General features: G+C 37.9%; 2 protein-coding genes across 2 annotated transcripts; both read right to left on the reverse strand.

The window, feature by feature from the left end:
• Positions 1-974: 974 nt before the first annotated feature.
• On the reverse strand, positions 975-15,847 carry LOC146463927 (phosphatidylserine lipase ABHD16A-like). The gene is made up of 22 exons (XM_085083922.1): positions 15,753-15,847; positions 15,518-15,574; positions 14,742-14,820; positions 13,428-13,514; positions 12,824-12,909; positions 11,755-11,828; positions 11,177-11,272; positions 10,175-10,248; positions 9,137-9,177; positions 8,920-9,024; positions 8,435-8,498; positions 7,738-7,787; positions 7,263-7,374; positions 6,691-6,743; positions 6,266-6,329; positions 5,437-5,500; positions 4,830-4,886; positions 3,809-3,868; positions 3,317-3,393; positions 2,763-2,861; positions 2,230-2,276; positions 975-1,935 (listed from the first exon to the last, which is right to left on the reverse strand). Exons 1-22 carry the CDS (start codon positions 15,819-15,821, stop codon positions 1,849-1,851), a joined length of 1,602 nt encoding a protein of 533 aa, XP_084940048.1. The 5' UTR covers positions 15,822-15,847; the 3' UTR covers positions 975-1,848.
• Positions 15,848-18,241: 2,394 nt separating this feature from the next.
• LOC146463928 (thioredoxin-like protein 4B) lies at positions 18,242-21,414 on the reverse strand. Its single transcript, XM_085083949.1, has 3 exons — positions 21,246-21,414; positions 19,924-20,075; positions 18,242-19,220 (listed from the first exon to the last, which is right to left on the reverse strand). Exons 1-3 carry the CDS (start codon positions 21,375-21,377, stop codon positions 19,055-19,057), a joined length of 450 nt encoding a protein of 149 aa, XP_084940075.1. The 5' UTR covers positions 21,378-21,414; the 3' UTR covers positions 18,242-19,054.
• Between the last annotated feature and the right edge of the window lie 92 nt (positions 21,415-21,506).

Genomic DNA, 21,506 nt, shown 5'->3' on the forward strand with positions numbered 1-21,506 from the left:
TTTCAAGTGACGTTTTCGTTCCCTAATGGGACGCACAGGAAACTGTCCTTTCTCAAGCCTCCGCCACTCCCGAAAGCCAGGTTCAAAATTCTCACAGAACATGCCAGGAAATCGAGCATATCGAACATGCGTCACCAACAACGACATAACAAAAAACACAACAAAAAAGGGTCACTTCTTTTTTTCTTTTTTTACTAGCTCTAATTACTATCAGGCTATTCCCAAAAAGTGTTCTGTAGTCTGTAACCCTGTGCGTAAAGTTTTTACACCAAAATATTAAAAATGCTACGATTAGATCAAGATAAATAAAACATTCAGAGACTATAATATCACCTCTAATTTCGTAACAGTATTTTCATTGCAAGCTTGACAAGAATTATTATTGAATCTCGGTTTAATTAAATATACTAAACATGTCGATATGTCGACTGACCTAACCATTACATCAAAGTGATCCCTACTATTCTAACCTACTTTCTTTATTGCGGCCTGAGGTTTGCACTCTAAATAGACGACAGAACAGTCGCTTTCTTTGAGGAAAACTCACGGCGAGAGCTACAAATGATCAAAAGACGGGATACCCGCGGGTTTTCCCGCAGGAGCCAAGGACCCACTCACAATGGCAAGGTGTGTGAGAAGTGAGAATTTTATCAGTTCTTTTTCCCATTGTAAATCAATCCAGGGATCCGTTTCTCGAAACTCCCTGTAATTTTCAAATCCGTTTTCTATCAATTGGTGGAAGGTTTTCTTAAAACTGTAAAGTTTTCAACGTGGTAGCTTTCATAAGTATTAAAAATCTACATTTAATTTCTGATAAGAAACACTGTGCAAGTAAAATATTTTTCAGGCCCGAAATGCTTTTGAGAGTTCTGAGGAAGGCACGCCAGACCTTCTCACACGGCTAGCCCTGGAAACGTCAGATTTTAAACTATCTCTTTACAGTGGCCAATTAACCTCATCAAATTCAGTTGAGATTTTAAATCTCCTTACGGTGGCCAATCAAATTCAGTTTATAAAACCAAAGTCTTTTGTTCTAGGACCACGCGTGTCTTCACTACGGCTTGACGCGCTCAAATATGAACTGTTTTGCTGTCTACTGTTTGAGCCAAACAAGGGCTGCTGTAGAGACTAAGAATATAAGCCCACGGCTGAATTTCGCTCGAAGGACATTTTACGAGCTTGGTTTCGGGAAGGGCTTGCTTTCTGGGAGTTTCACTGTTGTTTTTGTTTCAAAAAGGGAAGGATTATATCAATAAAAACGGCTTAAAATAGCTTGGAACACGATGCTAACAACCTTAAACAATTAACCCATGAGTTTAAACGTGTCTGAGATTTGGGAAGGGGAGGGGGGTGGGGGCTTATTTTCAGTTTTTTGAATGACTACAAAACAGCCATTGTTTTCACTGTGCGGTAGCAAGCTAGAAACTCTACTGAATTATTGCTCTCAATATTCCCGTTTTTATATAGCCACAACTTTACCCAACAATTCTACCAGAAACACCTATCATTGCTCAGTCAAACGTTTTTTTTTTTACCTAACAACACTTTTGCACGCAAAACTAACTCACACAGAGATGCCGAATGTTCGCCGTCTAAACCAACAACGGCTTGTTTGATCAGCCTTGAAAACTCGCCAAGGTCCTCCGTTGAAGGCCATGATACCGGTGCTAGCGACGTTCACATACCGCCTTCTCCAGGTAGTAGAACAAGTGCTAAATAACTTTTTTTTACAGTCTGCAAGACATTGGATTTCCGCGGTTGTCGGCATAAAAAAAGGGCGAAGAACACAGCGACTACTTCATCTCGTTTGCCATTTGTCCAGTTTGTAAACTCGCCAGTTGCACGCTCTCACTGCTCATTCCATGGCAAGCGAAACTCCGAGGCAGGCAAAGAGATGCAGTGAGTGGCATCAAAATCCATAAGATACTTTAACACCTACGAGAAATAACAACACTGTCACCCTGAGCCAATAATGCGATTTTGTTTTGACATTTTTTCCCCACATCTTTCAGATGGCTTCCGTTGGAATCTGCCAATGAAAAAGCAGGAACTTGAAAGGCCGGATTCTTTGAGACAACTGATTAAACCACCTCTCACAGTTCACTTAATTGGAACAGTCGCCATCAGAAAGTTGTCAAAAAGTTCAAGTGTGAAAAGTTGTAACAGGATGACATGTAACACATGCGAGGATCATGTGAGGATCAACTCATAATTCCACTAGCAACTTACCAGAAACATGAGCAAGTGAGTTCTTTGATCAGCGGATAGATCTTGTCCTGATAACAACAGAAGAAAATATCAAAATTATTAAAATCAACTAACGCATTCGATCGATTAACAGTTAAGTGGCGTGATGTACCAAATGAGTTTTAGCAACTTTTAAATATCTCATGCAGATGAAGATTAAAACAACAACAAAACAACAACAACAACAACAACAACAAAAAACAAAAACAAAAACAAACAACAAACAAAAACAGCTCTTCCATTCAAGCCACACGTACGTAACAACAAAAATTAGGATATACACCACGTTTCCCGTTTGTCCCAATGTGTACATTTACAAGTGTTATAAAGGAATTCCACAATTCCTTTCCTTCTGGCGTTCCTTTAGTTAGCTAGTCTTCCAAAAATAAAAAGCCATATCCGCAAAAAGTCGAAACAACCTCATGCGGCGCTTTTTCGAGTAAATACGGTATGCACATTCTTAACTTAAAAAATGATTATGAAAAGCACACATATAACAGTAAAATGCCTCTTACCTATCATCATAGGGAAATCCGCGCCATTTAGATCGACATAACTTTTGTACATTGATCTGCACAAATCGATGTCAACGTTCAAACTATCAAACATGGCTCCTGTTACACAGAAAATAATCAACATTCGTCATTAAAGGACACATCACGTTTTTCATGGTTTGAGTTTTGGAAAAGAGGCACAGAATGCTTGGTCATTTTAGAGCGGTTTTCAACTGAGTGTCAAAACTAACTTTGGTTTTGCTTTGCTTTTGCTTTACCAACTCTGTGATTGGTTAACAAAACTCGCGCCACTTTCTCAACCAATGAGAAGCAAAAACAAACCCAGTTGTGACGCGTGCACGCGTTTTCCCGCGTTTGGCGCCGGTTACGTGTCCTTGTTTCGAGTTCTGATTGGCTCATTGCGCTGGTTGTGTTTGTTGTGATTGGCCAGAGTTAGTTTGGTTTTGGTGCGCTCGAATGAAAACCGCTCTAAGAGCCACCGCATGTATTTCACGCTTTGGCTTTAGGAGGAAAAGAGGTACAAAATGTTTGATTGTTTTAAACTGAGGACTTACTTTTAGTAGCTTGATCAGGTGCAGCAAGATATTCCCACAACATGTCCTCACCATCGTCATCAAGTAGATTAGGATACCTAAGCAAGGACAAAAAAAATTTACTCGTGCGTTTGAACGTGTCGGGATCAGCACAAAAGTATTGACTTCTTGAAAGGGAATATCACTGCAACGGACGTTTTGTTGATAGCAGCATTCAGCATCTCGGAAATTTCGAAGAAGGGTCGTTGTTTGTCTTTTTGCTACCTTAAGCGGGGTCTAACATTGTTATACAACATTTGCAACATTTTTTAGAAAGCATTGTTGGGCCCGCAGCTGAACGTCGTCTAAAAATAACTCCGACATTCATCTTACAAAAAATGTTGCTCGATCATGGGGTGCTACGAACGCGATGCTCGCGCGGGAGTCCTGTGACACGTGTGCTAGTACTCCACAACACAAGGTAAATACAACAACAACAACAACAACAACAACTGTGAAAAGTAGAATTGTTACCTGAACTTTAGAAACTTCACTAGCAGATCATTGCCTCGGTTTGACGAGATCTCTCCTTCCCTTGTAGCAAAAAAATAGCACAAAGTAGTCACAGTCAGCTCTTTCCTAGTCTCCTATCGATAAAGAAACGCTATTCCCCGAACAAAGGCTGTGCAAGTAGCCTGCATACAGACGTGAATTCGGAACAAAGGAGACGTCTGCACGCCAGCTACTGTGCAAGCCTCTCTTACGATATCTTACAAACGCCGGAACTAACCAAACGGTACTCTCCATTTATCTCCATTTACAAACTGATCGTCGGTCTTGGCAGCCAGTTCTGACAAATGTAGCGCCCTCTTTGTTACCATCAACCGCAGTTGCGATACCGGGGGATAAACTACCTCCGAGGAGCCCTCAAACAACAAACTAAAGCGTGGTTAAATACAAGACAACCGAGTATTGACATCCAACAAGCATGTTAGAAATATGTCGCAACTTGCGTTCATCGTATTCAGCGCAGTTTTTTTATTTTTTATTATTTTTTTTTAGCAGAAGTTGACTGTACAATAACTACGGAGATCAAAAGCAGTGCAGAGGTGTGAAAAGCGCTGGCCTTATTAGAGAGGTCCAGAATTACGTTTACGACAAACGAAAAACGGCAGAAATGACCACGTGACCATGTTTATCTTACGTTTCCCGCTCGCTGTTTAACAGTTTCTCAGTCAAATTGAGTAGTTTGCGTTAGCATCAAAGGTTAGAACTATTTTGCACTATTCTAATCTATGTACTCATTTTTTCAAGAAAACAAAACCGCGAATCTCACGTTTGCCGTAAACGAAATTCTAAATCTCTCGATTCTTTTGAAAAAAAAAAGAGTCGTTGTAGGAGTTGTAGGGAAGAACGTACGGCGAACATTGGACAAAACTGAAAAAGATTTTTGTAGCCACAGTAAGGCTATTGTAAATCATAAACTTAAATGCGGATCGTCTGAAAACAACAGAAAACGGCGAAAGAGACAGCAAAACTATGAAGACTAGCTTACTCAGTGGTTATGATCTCATCTCTCATTCGCCTGATAATCAGCACTGGACCCGGGTAACTGAAGAACAACAAACACAATGAATTAAGAAACTTGGCACTCAGAACAGGAGGGTGAAAGAAGCTTCCAACAGACTCCTTAAGAAATAATTAAAATGAAAAACTGGAATTCCAGGGATTTGATTGGCTTACCGACAATGGTATATTTAACAATTAGATTATGAGCTCGAGATTTCTATCGCGTGATAGTTGATGAGGGCGAAGCCCGAATCAACTATCACGCATAGAAATCGAGAGCGAATAATCTAATCGTCTTAGTATAAATCTACTTGTCCTTCAAAACTAAACAAGTAAATTATCTATTTCCTCATCGCAGACACTTCGAAAACGCAACGAAGAGGCCGTCATTTTGTTGAAAACTGCTACTCACTATCTGTCACAGAATAGATAGCGAGTAACGTAGCCAATCAGAGAACGGCATTCGTGATAGAACACTAGTAGATTTATACTAAGAGCCATTATACCATGCCTAATATATAGCGACCATTTAATTGTCTGCTTTAACACAGATTCTCCAAACCCATACACTACAATCAAGAAAAGGGAAATACCTGCAGAGCAAACGAGCTATGTCCAAATGAAAATATTCCTTTACTACCCTTGTCGTGAAACTACCTGTAAACAGAATGTATTTAGACAAAGGTATCAAACAAGTGTGATGCTTCATCAGTGGGGAGTGGGAATCGTTCGAACGAAGAACTAACGCACGAAACTTGAGCTCTCAAATCTCTTTACGGTGGACAAGTCACCTTATCAACTCTGTTGGTAAAACCATAGTTAATTGAGGGACTGGTTATGAAACTTTGCCATGAAAACAATGGTGCTGCAGTTTATGTTGGAAGGGCCGCGACCGTGCACGATCCTTTGTTTTAACTGTTCACAACACAGTTGAATATCTTAGCAGGAACGTTTCTATTGGTCAGTTGCTTCAACACATTTCGAAATCTATTGTAGTTTGTGCACGGTCAAGGCCAAAAACGCTAACAAAAACATATAACAAAGTAGTTTGTCAAGCTTCAGAACCATTGCCTTTTATTAACTATGGTAAAACCAAATTTAGAGATTTTAAGCAACCAGGACTGAACTTGGGTTTGACCTGTTTTGAGAGGCAAAATAGGGCCTGTAAGGTGAACATACAGTTTGACTTCTGGCTCTAGACTAGGAAAGGTGCGAGATGTTTTCGTTCATAGTTCGCTAACTAACAGGGACCTTCAGCTCCGACTACGAGTACGGCTTTTCAAATCTCGTTTGCATGGTTTAGACAACCGTTTGACACACCAATCATGTTTCTAGGGTCTCCTTATCTGCTGGTAAACAACGGGAAGGAGCAAGAGTTCTGTGTCAAAGTAAAAGATAAAACTATTCACCAAACTAACTTACAGATAGCTTCAGGCATCTTGATTTGAGCCAGTGGAACTATGTCATCAAATGTTGCATCTAATACCTGCAAACAGACACTTTCAGTATTGTAAGGCAACCTACTTTTCCGAAAGGTCAGCCACAAATTAAAGGGCTGAGTGCAAGAATGGCCGATGTGCATTTTTAAGCCAAATTTTTGAAATTCACCCAATTTGAACAAAACTAGTATGAGTCATCTAATTTTTATGTACTGGTACTTATAAGGCCACTGTCATGGCTACAGGGCGATTTCCCTGTATTGGAGTCAAAACTGCTCAAATGTTTGACAAAGAACCTTTTGGAAGAGCTTTTGGAAGATTTAAAATTAGTTAACGACATTAAAGCTTATGTTGATAAGATCGACGATGTATAAGGCAAGGTGATTAATTCTAAATGCTTTCACTAACCATGCCACCAATCTGTGGATGAACTTTTGCAGCCCAGACACCAGGATAACCACCTAAAAACACAAAAATATAATTATATTACGGTACTAAATTTCTGTACATTATATTCTGTACATTCTTTGTCCTGGATTGTGGTCCAGGGGCCACATTACACATGAAAACATTGGCCAAGTACCATGTCTGTAATCACTGTGTCATTGGTGAAAAAACATTTTAAAATATACTTATCGGGCCTGGTAAGTTACTGGGACCTTCGAGAAAGGGGCCCCAGGCCAGAGTTGATCTCCATAGCTTTACTGACAACGAATCAAACTATTTTCTCCGGCTTCAAGTTTGCCCTTGTGGGCAGGCCTCTGTATGTAGTGTCAAGCATTGAGTTATTAAGAGCTAGCCAAAATCAACTAGGATACATGTCCAATTTAATCTGTTTTTACCATTCACCCTTGAGATAATGAGAGGTGAGTACTTCTAACGCAAGAGATTCTAATTAAAGTACTACAGCATTTGCTTGAGAACAATTTCAAATGGAAAGATGGCTGGTTATGATAGTGATTGCTCAGTAAAACACCCACCTATTGACCAGGCATATATGATAATCTTATTGACTGGAAAACCTAGTTTGTCAATTGCATACTGCATCACAACTTCTATGGCATTCCTCTCAGACTCAGGACTGGGCAAACCCTGCAAAATACAAATAAATAACAATAATAATAAAAAAAATTACTAACTGCCCCCAAAGGGTTTTTGGCCAAGAGGCCTAGGAGGTACAGGACTGGTGTAATTTAAGTCTTAATATAAAAGATAAACACACAACTACGTTTCCTACAGAGTGATAACCAATCTGTATTCCAACCTACATCTAGAAGTAAAGATACATGGAATTTGAGACAATTTGGATTTTAAGGCCAAATTCCCACAAGGTTTAGTAGGTCCTTTAACATCTTATGCAGCCATTGCTGCTGCAGTTATAAGGGAATGGCTTGAAAACTCATATGGATAACATCATTTTCTACTCATAAATTTTAAATGTTTAACTAAACTTACACTGCTACCAGCAAAACCAGGGTGATTCCATCCTAACACTGAATATCCAGCTAAAGGTAAACAAAGACCAAACCCAACTTAGCATAGCACATGTACCGTAGAAATAAACTATAAATTACACAAGAGACTGAAGAAATAAACAGCCACATGTATAATCAATGCAGAGAAAAGTACATGAAATTGGTTTTATGTAAGACTATTGTTACTAGTGACTTACACTGTACATGTATGCCTCAAAATCAAAACTTAGTTGTCAGTTTAGGTTTTCAGCCTAATGTTTAAATACAAAGAGCTAGCATATTTTTGCTAAAAGCTGAACAGAGTTGAGCAATACCTGACTGATGCAAAAAAAAAAAAAAAATCAGAAAACAACCCAATATCAGTTGAGTCTGTGATCTTCCACAAACCAGTAAGATGCTGCAACTACTGACCTACTGGGAGATTAAGATTGATTGGCACTGCAAGGCTAGAGTACAAGTGTTCCCAACATTAGTTGAAGACTTGATCTTAGACTGCAGATCGTGCTTAATATATCTTTATTTTCAAAAAAAATGATCAAGTGTTCTGAACAGTCTAGTTGAACACTTGATCTTAGAACTTCAGGTCTTAATGCATTATGTCCAACAAAATACACTATTACCTATTAGGGTAATGTACAAAATTTATTGGAAAACAACACTGGAAACTAAAGACTAACCTTTCAATGGTGTAGTCATGAGACCGACTTCATAAAATCCTGCATTACCTTCACATGTTATGACCTGTCAACAGAGTCAATTGAACCATGCTGTTGACTGTTCACACTAAATATTTTTATTTATTTATTTACCACATTGAGCAGTATTCTAAAATTTTCCTCCTCATCATCATTAATTTCTAGAAGCTGACATCACAACTTTCTTTACAGTAGCCAATAGTTATTTAATTATACAAACTTATTTTGATGGTAGAATCCCACCTCAAATTCAGTGGACCTGTGTTAATTACATTGTAAGCCCTTCAGACAACAGAGATTTCACTCACGCCTCTAGTATAAACCTCATTTCCAGAGGCGAGGTTACTTGGTGATCAGGGCTAGGGGTCTAACTGAAAGCTTTTTGTCACCAGCAAGCGAATCCTGTTTACAAAAGGTTTTTAAAAAGGTCTTTAATGAGCACGTCGCTCTATTAAAGTTTGTCTAACCAGAGTGTCACCCCTCTCTTGGGTGGTGGCAGTAGATCTCTTGTCCATAAACATGGTGTCAATCTCATTTCCATCAGCCGTAACAAGTTTGGCCCTTTTGCCGCTCTGCAGATTAATTAAAACACCATAAAGTAAGAGTCTGAAGTACGGTGGTCAAGAACAAAACATCTTCATGACCAGACTGTGCCCTCTTGGTTTTGTTTGTGTTCTAACTTACTCGTTCAATCAAGAATGTTCTCCCTGTCATCAGAGGTTCAGCTGCAAGATGATTGAATGCAACATCCCATTAGAAGATGGATAAACTATGTAGCACATAGACAGCCAAGCTTACAAGTATAATACTGGTATGTATCTTTTCTGAAATTTATCAGCCATTCTGACAATAGCCTGACTATATAGTGCAATCATCCAAGTGAGAGAAGTCTTTAAAAAGATGGCTGTGTGACCCTCCATGCATCAACATGTTGGCATACAGCTGTTTCGACAAAGGTTGTCCAAAAAAGCGTAAATGGGTATGCGACAATTCCGAAGGGTAGTCTGGGAAATACCCAATAAATTTCAATAATTTGCCCGCCATCTCGAGTCTTCGCTGTACGGACGATGCATTATGGATTCTGAGTTTTTATTGAAATTTATTGGATATTTCCCAGACTACCTTTCAGCATTGTCGCGTATGCTTTTGCGCTTTTTTTGGACAACCTTTGTCGAAACAGCTGTATATGGATGTCCTCAACTACAGTGTAGGCAGTATGATGTGCTTTTCAGGGGTGCTAAGTGAGGATGCCCACTGAAGAACTCCTCAAATGCTGCCCTCAGAATTGTGTAAATAAATGCTCACAATTTTTAAATTTTCTTTTAAGACATTTCAAAAACACCTCAAGAAAAACAGATTAAAGGGCTTAGAAGAAAACTCTAAAATCTAAATTTCTCCAAATTAGCTCTGATTTTGCATCCCAAAGCAAAGATTATCATGTGCTTTTTGCACTAAGATAACTAGTCTCCATGCCGAATTATAAATAGTTTTAAACTAAATCTGGATCAGGTCAAATCATCAGTTTTAAACAGCCCTTCAATCCTAAAGAGATTTTCAATATTTATTCTTCTTCTTTTAAGGAGGAGAAACAAAATCCCATGGTGTCAAATTAAGCAAATGAAATGTTCAAGTGCACTGTATGCCATATTAAACCCATTTAATGTTGGAGAATTGGTCCCTAAGAAATACTTACAGCAATTATTAACAAGTTAAATAAATTACCAAATCCACTCTGAAGCAGACCAGTGGATCCTGGGTAGATCAATGGCCGACCAACTGAGTGAGCAACAAAATACCTGGAAACCACAATTATAACAACAACCACATTATCATAGAAAAAACACAAAAACTGGCATTGTGATACTTTATGATACTAATTAAGTAATCTTTAAATGGAATGAATTGTGCTACTCACAACCCATGAATAATGAATTAACACCTAATTATTTTATTACTGAGAAACTCCACAGTTGAGCAAGCTTCGTATCATACAGTCAACTCTGCCTTGCAGACACCTCACTATTACGGACACCCTGATAATACAAACAGCAGCTAAATCCACAGCAAAAATAAATTACAGATGTTTGACTGAAATAAATTCCAGCTATTGTATTACTCAGTGACCCTTGCTATTAAGGACACTACAGTAACTTGTGGTCCCAATTCGGGTGTCCGCAATTAAGGGAGTTTACTGTAATCATAATCTTACAATCACACAAACATTTGAAACAAAGGTTCTCTTCAAGCAACCAAACTTTTTTTGTTGAGCCAGTGTGGTGAATAACAAAATATTTTTTCTCACTCTTACATGTAAGATTTGGTCAAAATAGCAAAGCAGGTACCCTTAATGGATCAAAACTTTTTATGATATTCCAAATGAAATAAAGGATCTTAAATTAGTCATGATTTTTAAAACTTGTGCTTTAGAATTCTATAGATCACATCAAGCTTTTTAATTCTTTTAAACTGTTAGTGGCTGTATTTAGGCTTTTTAGGTTTTTTAGGCTCTTTTCTTTTTTGCAGGGCCCTTATACATATCAACATTTTATGCTGAAGAGGTCACCTTGGGGTATAAAGCCAGTGGGCTTCGCCTCTTTGCTTTATATCCCAATAAAACACTCCCACTTGTTTATTAAACATTACATATTAAATAAACAAATAAAAAATCAATTGTTAATAATTAATTATAATAATCCTTTGTTTTCAAAAAAACAACATCCTTACCTAAGAAAGTCACAAGGCCAAGTTCCAAGAAAAGACAAAAAACCAGTTGGTCTGGTTTGGGAAGTGGTATTTTCTGGTGTCCTTGATGTGTTAGCACTGATGTGAACAAGAGGAAAAGGAACAACACAAACTTGTACATTACATAAATCAGGATCTGCTATCATATGTGGTCCTAATTCCCCTTGATGGGACGCTACATGTACATGGAGGGTTCTGCACATGATTTGCTTAGATTTTGGTAATAGATGATTGGTACTTGGTTTCCTGGTAGAGTGTAAAGTAGAGTACAGTTTCTTTTTAAGAAAACAATACAAGATATTCATGTAGAGATCTACCCTTGGACTAATAACACCCTAATCCAAACACCAACATTACTTAGTACAAGTGAGGAACTTAGCTTTGGGCATGCTGCATTGATTAAATATATTCAAATAAAAGAGTTTGAAATACAAAGGTTTTGAAAATATTAAAAAGTTGCTTTTTAATATCTGGACTCTAATAAAAACTGGTGTTAATTAAATGTGTCAGCTGTAATTTAACATTATTGAATAATTAAAAACAAAAATAACTGTACATACCCAGCTTTAGATTCATCCCATTTGTAATCAACAGGCCATGCTCTAAAGTTAAAGTCATATAATCCCAGCTTTCTCTACAAAATACAGTAATCAAAGCCAACCAATGATGAATGAGCAATAAGTGTTCCAGGTGACACAACATGATCATTACTGGGAGGTAAAACATGTGCACAGGTGTATGTTTAACAAGCATGCACTGAATATGAATTACATGCCTTGTTGGTTATAATCGTCTCACATCCAACAAGCGCATGTGAAATACATTGTGTGTTTGTTAAAAACAACCAAGAAATATTTTAACTAGATCTTGCTGATGCCATTTTGCCAGAACAACCAAAGGCAATTTAATAACTGCTATTTCTCAGGCATGGTATAATGGCTGTTATTCCATGGCTTACAAGCCAATCAATACACTGGAAATGTATTGTCCAACAATCCAGTGTTTAAAAATGGATGATAATCCATGGCCACTAGGCTTTATTCAAACTCAGGAACTGCATTACCTAGTGAACCAGCTTTTGAAAATAATAGATACATGTTCATACAGGTTGTGAAGTTGTGTTTCTCTGTAGTAAAGCAAAAGCCTGCACAGAGGCCATGCTTTTACTGCATATGCAAAAAAAAAAAGAGTTGTGGGTATAGCCCATGTGAAGGTACATGATTAGGTTTTCTCACCAAAAGTCACCAAATTTAAGTTAACTATTTTTTTATTTATTCTGTGATAATTTCATGAATCTGAGGATATTAGTCAAGCACAGTTAATCTAGCATTCCCAACAGGCAGGGGGTGATAAAGAGCATGCAACACTTTTCTTTATATTTAATGTTCTAGTGACAAGTGAAGTGGAATAAGGAAATTTTTAAGTTGTTGTTAAAGGTGTTAGTCATTGTGGCTGGAAATGATAGCTCAAAATTTCTTGTTTGTCTTACCATTGTGTCGCATACCTACGGGTGTAGATCACAACCTTTTGACCGCTATACTGCTGGTCTTCGCCAGACCAAAACAAAAACAAAAATATTATTGAACCACAACACATACAATGTACATTACACACAGTATACTGACACACCTTGTTTTCCTCAGTATTGCTAATTCTTGTTTCTTCTAAAAGAGCTAAGAATACTCTATAATCTGGATTCTTAAAACGTCCATATCCTATGAATTGATGACAGATGAGTTATGAAATTAAGATCAGTGAGTCTTCAACCTGACTACATTTTGAATTTATTAACAATATTATTATTAAAAACCTTATTTCAAATAAAAGGCATAACGCTTTTGAGTTTGAAATGAGACATGTTTCCGCTTGTACATGAGCCATCTTCATGTCTCATTTCAAACTCAAAAAGCGTTGTGCTTTCTATTAGAATCATTTCTTGTCTCCTGCTTAACAGAAACCTTTTGGTAACATTTAATAAATTATTTCCAATAATTGTGTGAGTGAAAGTTTTAATTAAGTAAAAATGTGCTTATAAGCAGCTTGCACCAATGGTAACTTATACTTACATTAAATTTTGAAATAGGGAACATGCAAGCCATGACATTTCACCAAGCATGAATACACAACATTAAGCCTCAAATATAAGGGCATAATTATTACAGATAACTGTCAAAGAGTGACAGTTGAAATAAAAAAATAATATTGAAACAAGTCAGATTGTATTTTGAATTACCTCTTACACATAATGCTCCAAAGACAACCATTAGTCCTGTTCCTAAAAACCTTGACAAACTCACCAATCCTGCATGGCTCAATAAACCTATTGGAAACACATTCAGGTAATTAAAAAAATAACTGGATCCAGTGGCTGCAGAATGCTTCTGTTTGGCATAAAAAATCTGTTGAAGACTCACTAATGGCTATCAACAGTTTTTACGCAACACAGAATTAATTTAATTTATGTTTCTAAATTTGTATTAAGTTTATTAAATTAATGTTAAGGACTGTGCCTCCTTTTGTTAATGCACATCTCGTCATGATCCGGGAAAACTCACCTTTCTTTAGGATGGTAAAAACAGGTAAAACAAGTAATATATTTTTTCACAGTTTAAGACTATAAAAGCAAGGGTAGTTGGAATCTAAAAAGAAAATTAGAGGTAACAACTCATTTTCACACCTTAAAATAACACCTTAAAATGTGTGGTTACTCCCAATTTTCTTTTTAGATAATTCCAATAGTCATTGCTAAGATCTCCTTTTCACGCACTGTCATAAACCACACAAAAGTACCTCAGTATTACGAGGTACTTTACTGAAATATTAAGTTCAAACGAACTCAAATTAATACAGATTTAGAAATACAAAATTGAATTCATTCTGTGTTGTCCAGAAATCACTAATGACCATAAGTAGCATTGTTATTCTCTTTCGCACAGGAAGTGTTGCTTTACCATGCATCAATGTGCATGCAACCTGACCTGAATAGGCCTTATCCCGGTTTTTGACGCCATTTTGACGAGTAAGCAAACACGTCTTGAAATAACAGTGTTTGTATGAAAATTCGATGTCAAATAATTTCATAAAACATCACTGCTGCTAAATTCATGAATTAGAAACGTTTGGCATTATGTAAAGGATTTTACAGAAAATAACTGAGGAATGTAGCTGTGCTAGAAAGTATTTATTTCCATACATGTGTCTGCAAAGCGAACCCGCCGTGAACTGCTACTAAAAATAGTTCCCTGAAAGAAAATACAAGGAAATATATGGAAAGTTCAAAACAAGACTGGACGCTTTCTGGCACAGCTACATCCCTTCAATTTTTTTCTTAAAATCCTTTTCCTAGTGCCAAAAGTTTCCAATTTATGAATTTCTTAGAAGCACTGTTTTATGAAAATTATTTGACATCGGGTTTTCCATACAAACACTGTTATTTCAAGAAGTGTTTGCCTACTCGTCAAAATGGTGTCGAAAGCCGTGATAAGGCCTATTAAGTAAACATGCTTTTTAGGTACATGTCAAAGCCTTGGTGATCACACAAGTTTACCTTTTCGCACCAGGTAGAATCCTATTGCAGGCCCAGTTAACATGGAAGTTGAGTAGCAAACAGACCAAGCCAAAGACAGCTGTAAATTAAAACTCAAATGTTATAATCTTACTCCTACATGTAAGGGTGACAAATTAAACACTCAGCAATCAAACTCAATAATCATTGAATGTTCACCAATCACTCTTAATGACTTATTGTGTTTGGAAACAGAACATAATATAACACACACAAAAAAAAAACTTCTCCAGCCAAACAATTCAAAATTTGATAACTGAGTGCTCACCAATCAAACTCAATATAAACACAATTGGATTTGACCAGTTTGATTGCATCTGAGTAGTTTATAAGCTAAACTAAAATTACATACACACAAGAAATTAGTAAGACTTGAAATTTGTGCAAGGTACAAAGTATAATTTGGTAAATTCATTACCGGTTCTTAAGCAAAGACAACAATAATGAAAGTGATTGCATTGAACAAAAGAAAGCCCAATAATTTCACGGCCTGAGAATACTGAAAAAGAAATCACTATTGTCTATATACTGTACAAATTACGGAAATCAGCGCGAATTGACGATTGAAACTATTGCATCTATAAGCGTAACTTTAATTAGTAAAGAAAATTTTAATTTTAATGATAAGCTAAAAACGAAAGCGAAAGTGGTTTGAGGTAAGCTTATAGAATAGAAAACATACACACTGGACGGCGTTTAATTTTAGTTCACTGTATTTCCAGATGGAATTTGTCTTGTAGTTATGTATTTGAACTTACCGCACGCATAACACCCGAGCCACATTGCTCCAGCCCATTAGCTTCATAGGGTCGATTCTAAAGTACAAAGCATGTTTGATGAGAAAAGGAAAACTGACAAAATTAACAGTAAGGTTCGCCCATGTGACAAAAACTTTGGAATTGGTAGCACGTAGCACCCCGCACAAAGAAGAAAACCTCAACGGGATTACAAGCAATGGCTACTGTCTCAGACGTTCAACACTTCGACACACACCTCGCGGCTATTTCTCGTAAAAATTCGATTCAATTGGGGACCAACCACACAACGATAGAACTCCTCCATTTTCTTTGAAGTCTGCTTTTGGTTTGTACTTTATGTATTCCCTACTATAGTGTATTCAGGTAGAAGGATACCGCTGGCCCACTCCCATGAACTCTCGTTTCCAGTTCGCGTTGACGCCAGCGTGGGAGAAAGGCTTGCCCTCCTTGTCTCCCCATGCCACACTGCTCTCTTGATTCCAAACTTCCAGTAGATAACAGTTAACCCCTTGGGTAGTAACTTTGATAGCCCTTTTCAGATCATTTCACAGTTGTGTGCTTGGGCGTGATTTTGTTTTGATTCAAACCTGTTATCTCACTCCTTTTCATATACATGTATGTTACTGAACTTGCGTGACGTCCGTATTGGGAAAATATTGGTCTCGTTTTTTTGTTTTACAAGTTTACGGACATCACCTTCGGCTCGGTCCGTAACTTGCGAAACAAAAGAACTCGACCAATATTTTTCCAATACGGACCGAACAACTAGTTCAATAGGTTTTTATTACGAAACTAGTTTATGTCCATCAAGCAGTGCGAGAAAAAGTGCAAGAAAGTAAAAAAACTCCTACCTGACAGTTTGAACAGTTCCTACCACACAAACTTAATTAAATACAATGTTTGCTTTGTTTTTGTCAAAAATGAAACACTTTGCTCCTTTCAAACGTACTAACGCTAGCTGTTCATCTTAAATAGCGGTCCGTATAAGAAAAGACGCACTGCCCGTTTTGTCAGTATAATTTGTGCAAAATAGTAACTTAATTTTCTCAACATCCGCTTTCTTTCTTTGTTCCATTGCCCATTTCATGCATACGTACTATAGCTAGTCAAACTCACATGAATGGCCAGCCTACCACTGGTACTGATCAAAGGCTAGCGTTTCCAACTTGCACCAACACTCTGCTAGGAAAACTTTTGAATGCAGAGGTCCACACAACGCAGGAATTAAACTTGCTGGTAATTTTACCGGATCTCTCTTGTGAAAGACCTCGTGTCAGGCGTCACTTGAACGTGAAAATACAAAACTGAATGTAAGGCTGGCACTACGGCAAAGGGCAGATTTATTAGTGGCCAATATTTCGACTAATAGAATTAGTCTTCCTCAGGGCCAGAGCTACATCTTGTAGCCTCCCACGCAGACGTTCTTAGGGGTTCGTCACGCGTTCCTGCCCTCGTGGGGCAGGAACGCGTGACGAACCCCTAAGAACGTCTGCGTGGGAGGCTAGGCCAGAGCTATACTGAAGGAAAATGTAGTAACGGCTCCTTAAATTAAACTTTAAAAAATACATGAAAAAAAAAAAAAAAAAGAAGAAGATTGGCAGCGTACTTGTAAATATGAGATAACAAAAATATAGAAGTGTATAATCAAGGTTCAGCGTTCGTTTTTCCTGTTGATGCCTTCTGGAGATAACGTTTTCCCTGTATAAATTAGAAAAGCCTCGCGTGCCTTACGGCGGGAGGCATTGGTGGTGGGTTGTAGTTCGAGAGGGATGAGTAGCATGTCCGCAGAAGAGTGACCTGGTAAGTTGAAGTGTGTAGGGACTGCTGCTGTAGAGTTGGCGTGATGTGGGTTGTTTGTCGCTTGTCTGTGTTCTGTGAACTTTTCACGGATCGTCCGTTTCAGAGAAATCCTTAATATACTTAATAATACTTTAAAAGTGGGACCCCCTCCGCGGTCCCTGTTCTGGGCACTGTTCGGTGGTCCAATGGATCGAACGAATGCGATTTCCATGAATACTTTTCCTAAAGCAAATAATTCTTGGAAACACAAATAACTGCAAGACCCAGTTCTTTTTAAAGTATATTGACATGGGAACTGCACAGTGCGTACTTGTGCGATTCAAATAATTTTCTCCGTACAACATATATTTGTGGGTTCGAAAAAACTCCTACTTTGTGTCTATTTTTAAACGATTGCAGTTCTTCTTTCACTAGATGAAGACTCCATTCACTTCATGTTTGTCAGAATTCCGTCGTGTCTCGTCGCCACGGTTTACTGACGTTTCAAGTCCTTCCCATCAGTGCTTCGTATAGTCTATGTAAAACGTTTTACTAAGTCCTGCTTTATCTACGTAATTTCTGTTACCGCCAAACATAGCAAGAACTGATCAAATGGACTCCTATTTGAAAGCGAATATTGCAAGCAATTGCCTGTGAGGGGGGGGGGGGACTTGAGCGGATCGCAGCTCTTTTGCGGGCGCGATAATACATAGCAGTAAACAATCACAGAAAGAAAGTTTGAGAAAATTTTCACGAGAACTTAATTTATTTCGAGGAAATTTCATTTAGCTGCCTTGAAGAGGCATATAGCCGTCTTCCTACATAACTGCTTAATGGACTGTGTGTTGTTCACTATAGCAAATTTATCATGAAAAGAATAAAAAAAGCTCTTTGATCAACCAAACATTTCAATACAGTCTCTTAATTAGAGGGTATCCAAGCATCCTTGGTATTTTTTAATGATAAATTAACATACAATATAAGGCCTTCATTCGTAAGACATGATACAAGTGAAGAACACGACAATATTTTAAATGAATGTTTGACAAATGAGACACTTAGTTTCTTTGACCTAAACAATGGATTAACAATGGCCGTTTTTATACTAGAGGACGCATTATCCGTCTGGACGAATTTGTTGCTCGTCTGGTTATTCGTCTCTAGTATAAAGACAGGCACAAAACGCATTATCCGTGTGGACAAACTATTTTCCGTTGTGTGTCGTTCAAGACGAAGAATGGAAGATAATTCGTCCAGACGGATAATGCATCTTGTGCCCGTCTTTATACTAGAGACGAATAACTAGACGAACAACAAATGTTTGCCCAAGTTCGTCCAGACGGATAATGCGTCCTCTAGTATAAAAACGGCCAATGACCCTTTATCAGCTGTGGTAGAGTCACTTCAAGCTCAATTTCAACTTGACACTAAATATTACACATAGCTCTGGGGCTTGGTTGAATAAAGCACCTTAAGATAAGTCGGAATTTTCTGCAGTTATTCCCTGCCTTTCAAATGATTTTTTTTGTGCACAGTTTGTCTTTGCTATCCTTTAAGTAAATCTGAATGTAGCTAATGGTTGCAGAAAATACCCACTAATCTTAAGATGAATTATGCAAACTGGCCCTGGATGGTAAATTTGTAACCTGTAGAAAAGTTGAGCAATTGTTGTGCAACTAACACTCTTCCAACGAGAAAGACAAGTATCCATACATTGACTAGTTCTTCCATTACAGTTATTTGAAATCAACAAATACTTTAAATGTCTTTGTATAAGAGGTCATATTTGGGAATATTGCGTGGGTCTATGGGGCAGGTGACTATCAGCTTTCCTCTTAGAGCTCCCCTGAGAATCACCTCCACAAGGTCAATAAAGTCCTGCTTGGTTTTGAAGCTTCCAATAAACTTGGTATGGTCAGGTGTGCTGACAAAGGAAGTAAAATAATATAGTGTTTATTTATTTATTAGAAAAAACAATTCTGGGCCATCAAAGTTTCTTTTAAGAACACTTAAATTGACATATTTTGGCTACAGAATGCTCATTAGCTTTCATCTGGATGGTCATACATGTACCACTGGTAAGAACCTCTACTGGGCCCAGTTGTTCGAAAGCCAATTAACGCTTATCTCCATAATTAAAAGTTAACCAAGGTTTTCAGCTCGCTCGTTAAAAATGATTTTAAAACCCAATTTTAAGCCGATTGTAAAGAAAAGTCAAAGTCAAAACTGAGGGACAGAAATCTTTTTGAAAAATCTTTATTGTTGAGTAATTTAACTTGAATCAAAATTCTTGCTAATCCAGGATTAGCTTAAACGGGCTTTGAACAACTGGGCCCCGATCTATTGATGTCTGTGTGTGGCTGGGAGCCTTCAACTCTCCCCTTAGGAAATGTGCCTACTTAGGGATCAATGCCAGTTGTACAGGGGTTTCATGAAGATTTTTAACAGGCTGGCCAGAAATAAGTGTAACTGGGCAAGATAGTTAACTTGACATCTCCTGTTATGGAAAACGCCAGACAAGATATTAAAAGAAGATGGGCAAAGTTGTGTTCACACATGGTCAATACCCTTATTGCCTGAAACCCCTGATTGTATAATTTAAGTTTGGTTTGAACTTTGCATCTTACCCATAATCAACCTTCATGTGTTGTCCATTGAAGAAAAACACAGTCGCTGGTATCAAAGAGATGTCAAAGTAATGCGTGTAGACTGACACTGTGTCGACATCCACAATATATATGTCCGCCATGCGAGAAACATCATGAGACGTCTTGGCCAGCTATTTTGTCAAGGTAAAACAAGGCAACTTTGTAAAATCAATTTGTACAAATTGGTGAAAGGTTAAGCCTTTGAACCAATCAGATTGTGACCAGTTTTCCATGCCCTCGATAGAGTGGGAATCTGAATTTCCCTGATATGATGCCAATACCATTGAGTGTTTGAAACTACTGTAAAAGTAAAATTAATAATATTAGCAAGATCTCTGCGAGGCCCCATAATCATGCAAACATTTTCTGAGAAAAACTCTTTTCATGATTACTGTTGGTTTCTGAGGGATTACATGTGAAAAAAGGAAACATACTGGTATTATACAGAAATCTACTCACAAAAGTTCTAATAACCTGCAAATGAATGTCATTTGTAATATACAGCTACTTCAATAATAACGTTGTCGGTTGTCTATGCCAGGCTGCAAAGTAGTATGTGTAGCCTTAAATCTTCTTTGATTTGGCTGCCATGATAAAACACTATACACATTTACCATAGGCTAGATTTCCACTGCTCCCTTGGGTCCGGCTTTCCTCAGGCTCATTTTCCCGAACAGCAGCTGGTAATTGAGCCAACATTTACCTCTGTGATTAATCTTCTGCACATCTGCACCATAGCTGAGTTCATTAAATTTACTACTAAATTACCCAAATCATATTACAGTCTTGTCATACAGGCTTTCCGACAACTTTAATTGGAATAGCTACACATGAAAATAGAATAAGTTTCAAGCTTCATTACGCCTGTAAAATGTGGTTTTCACTAGGACATAAGCATAAGCACAACTGCCGCTTATTAAAGCAAGTGAGAACACCTGCAGCATAAGAAAAAGGATCACATTCATTCTTCTTATGCTTATGTCACAGTTTTCACTAATGAGAATGGGGGACGACATAAGCACAAGCACAGTGCAGTCAACAGTTTCGTCCGCCATCTTGTTTAACATCGAGAGAAGCTGGTATCGAGAATTATGTCAAAAAATGGTTTTCTGTGCGTGTCTGTCCTTATGCTTATGTTACTACTGTTCTCACTTTCTTACCTTTATGCTTATGCTCATGTCCTAGTCAAAACCAGCCTTGTATAATTAAAGAAAGTTAATAAAGTTTTACGACAAATCTGTATCGCTGTAGAGACCCTGTAGAGTATTAGCAAGGATACTGGGCCTGTTACATTTCCTTACAATATCATCCAGCTGCTGACAGACTGTGTCGGACTCCCGCCCAAACCTCAACACGAGAACCTTGTCCTCACAAGTCTTGATTGCATTATCCACCTCCTTCTTCGTATTCAATTTATTCAGCACATAACTCATGGTGCTTTCTCCATGCGAAAGTAGCTCTTGATTTGTACGTCATGTAAGGGAGATTAGAATGTCGTCTCAAACGTTCGAGTCGGACTGGATCGATACCGCAAGGAACGCCTGGCGGAAAGGAACTTGAGT

Source organism: Pavona decussata, unplaced genomic scaffold, assembly GCF_977016875.1.
Source record: "Pavona decussata unplaced genomic scaffold, jaPavDecu1.1 SCAFFOLD_174, whole genome shotgun sequence".
Classification (NCBI taxonomy): domain Eukaryota; kingdom Metazoa; phylum Cnidaria; class Anthozoa; order Scleractinia; family Agariciidae; genus Pavona; species Pavona decussata.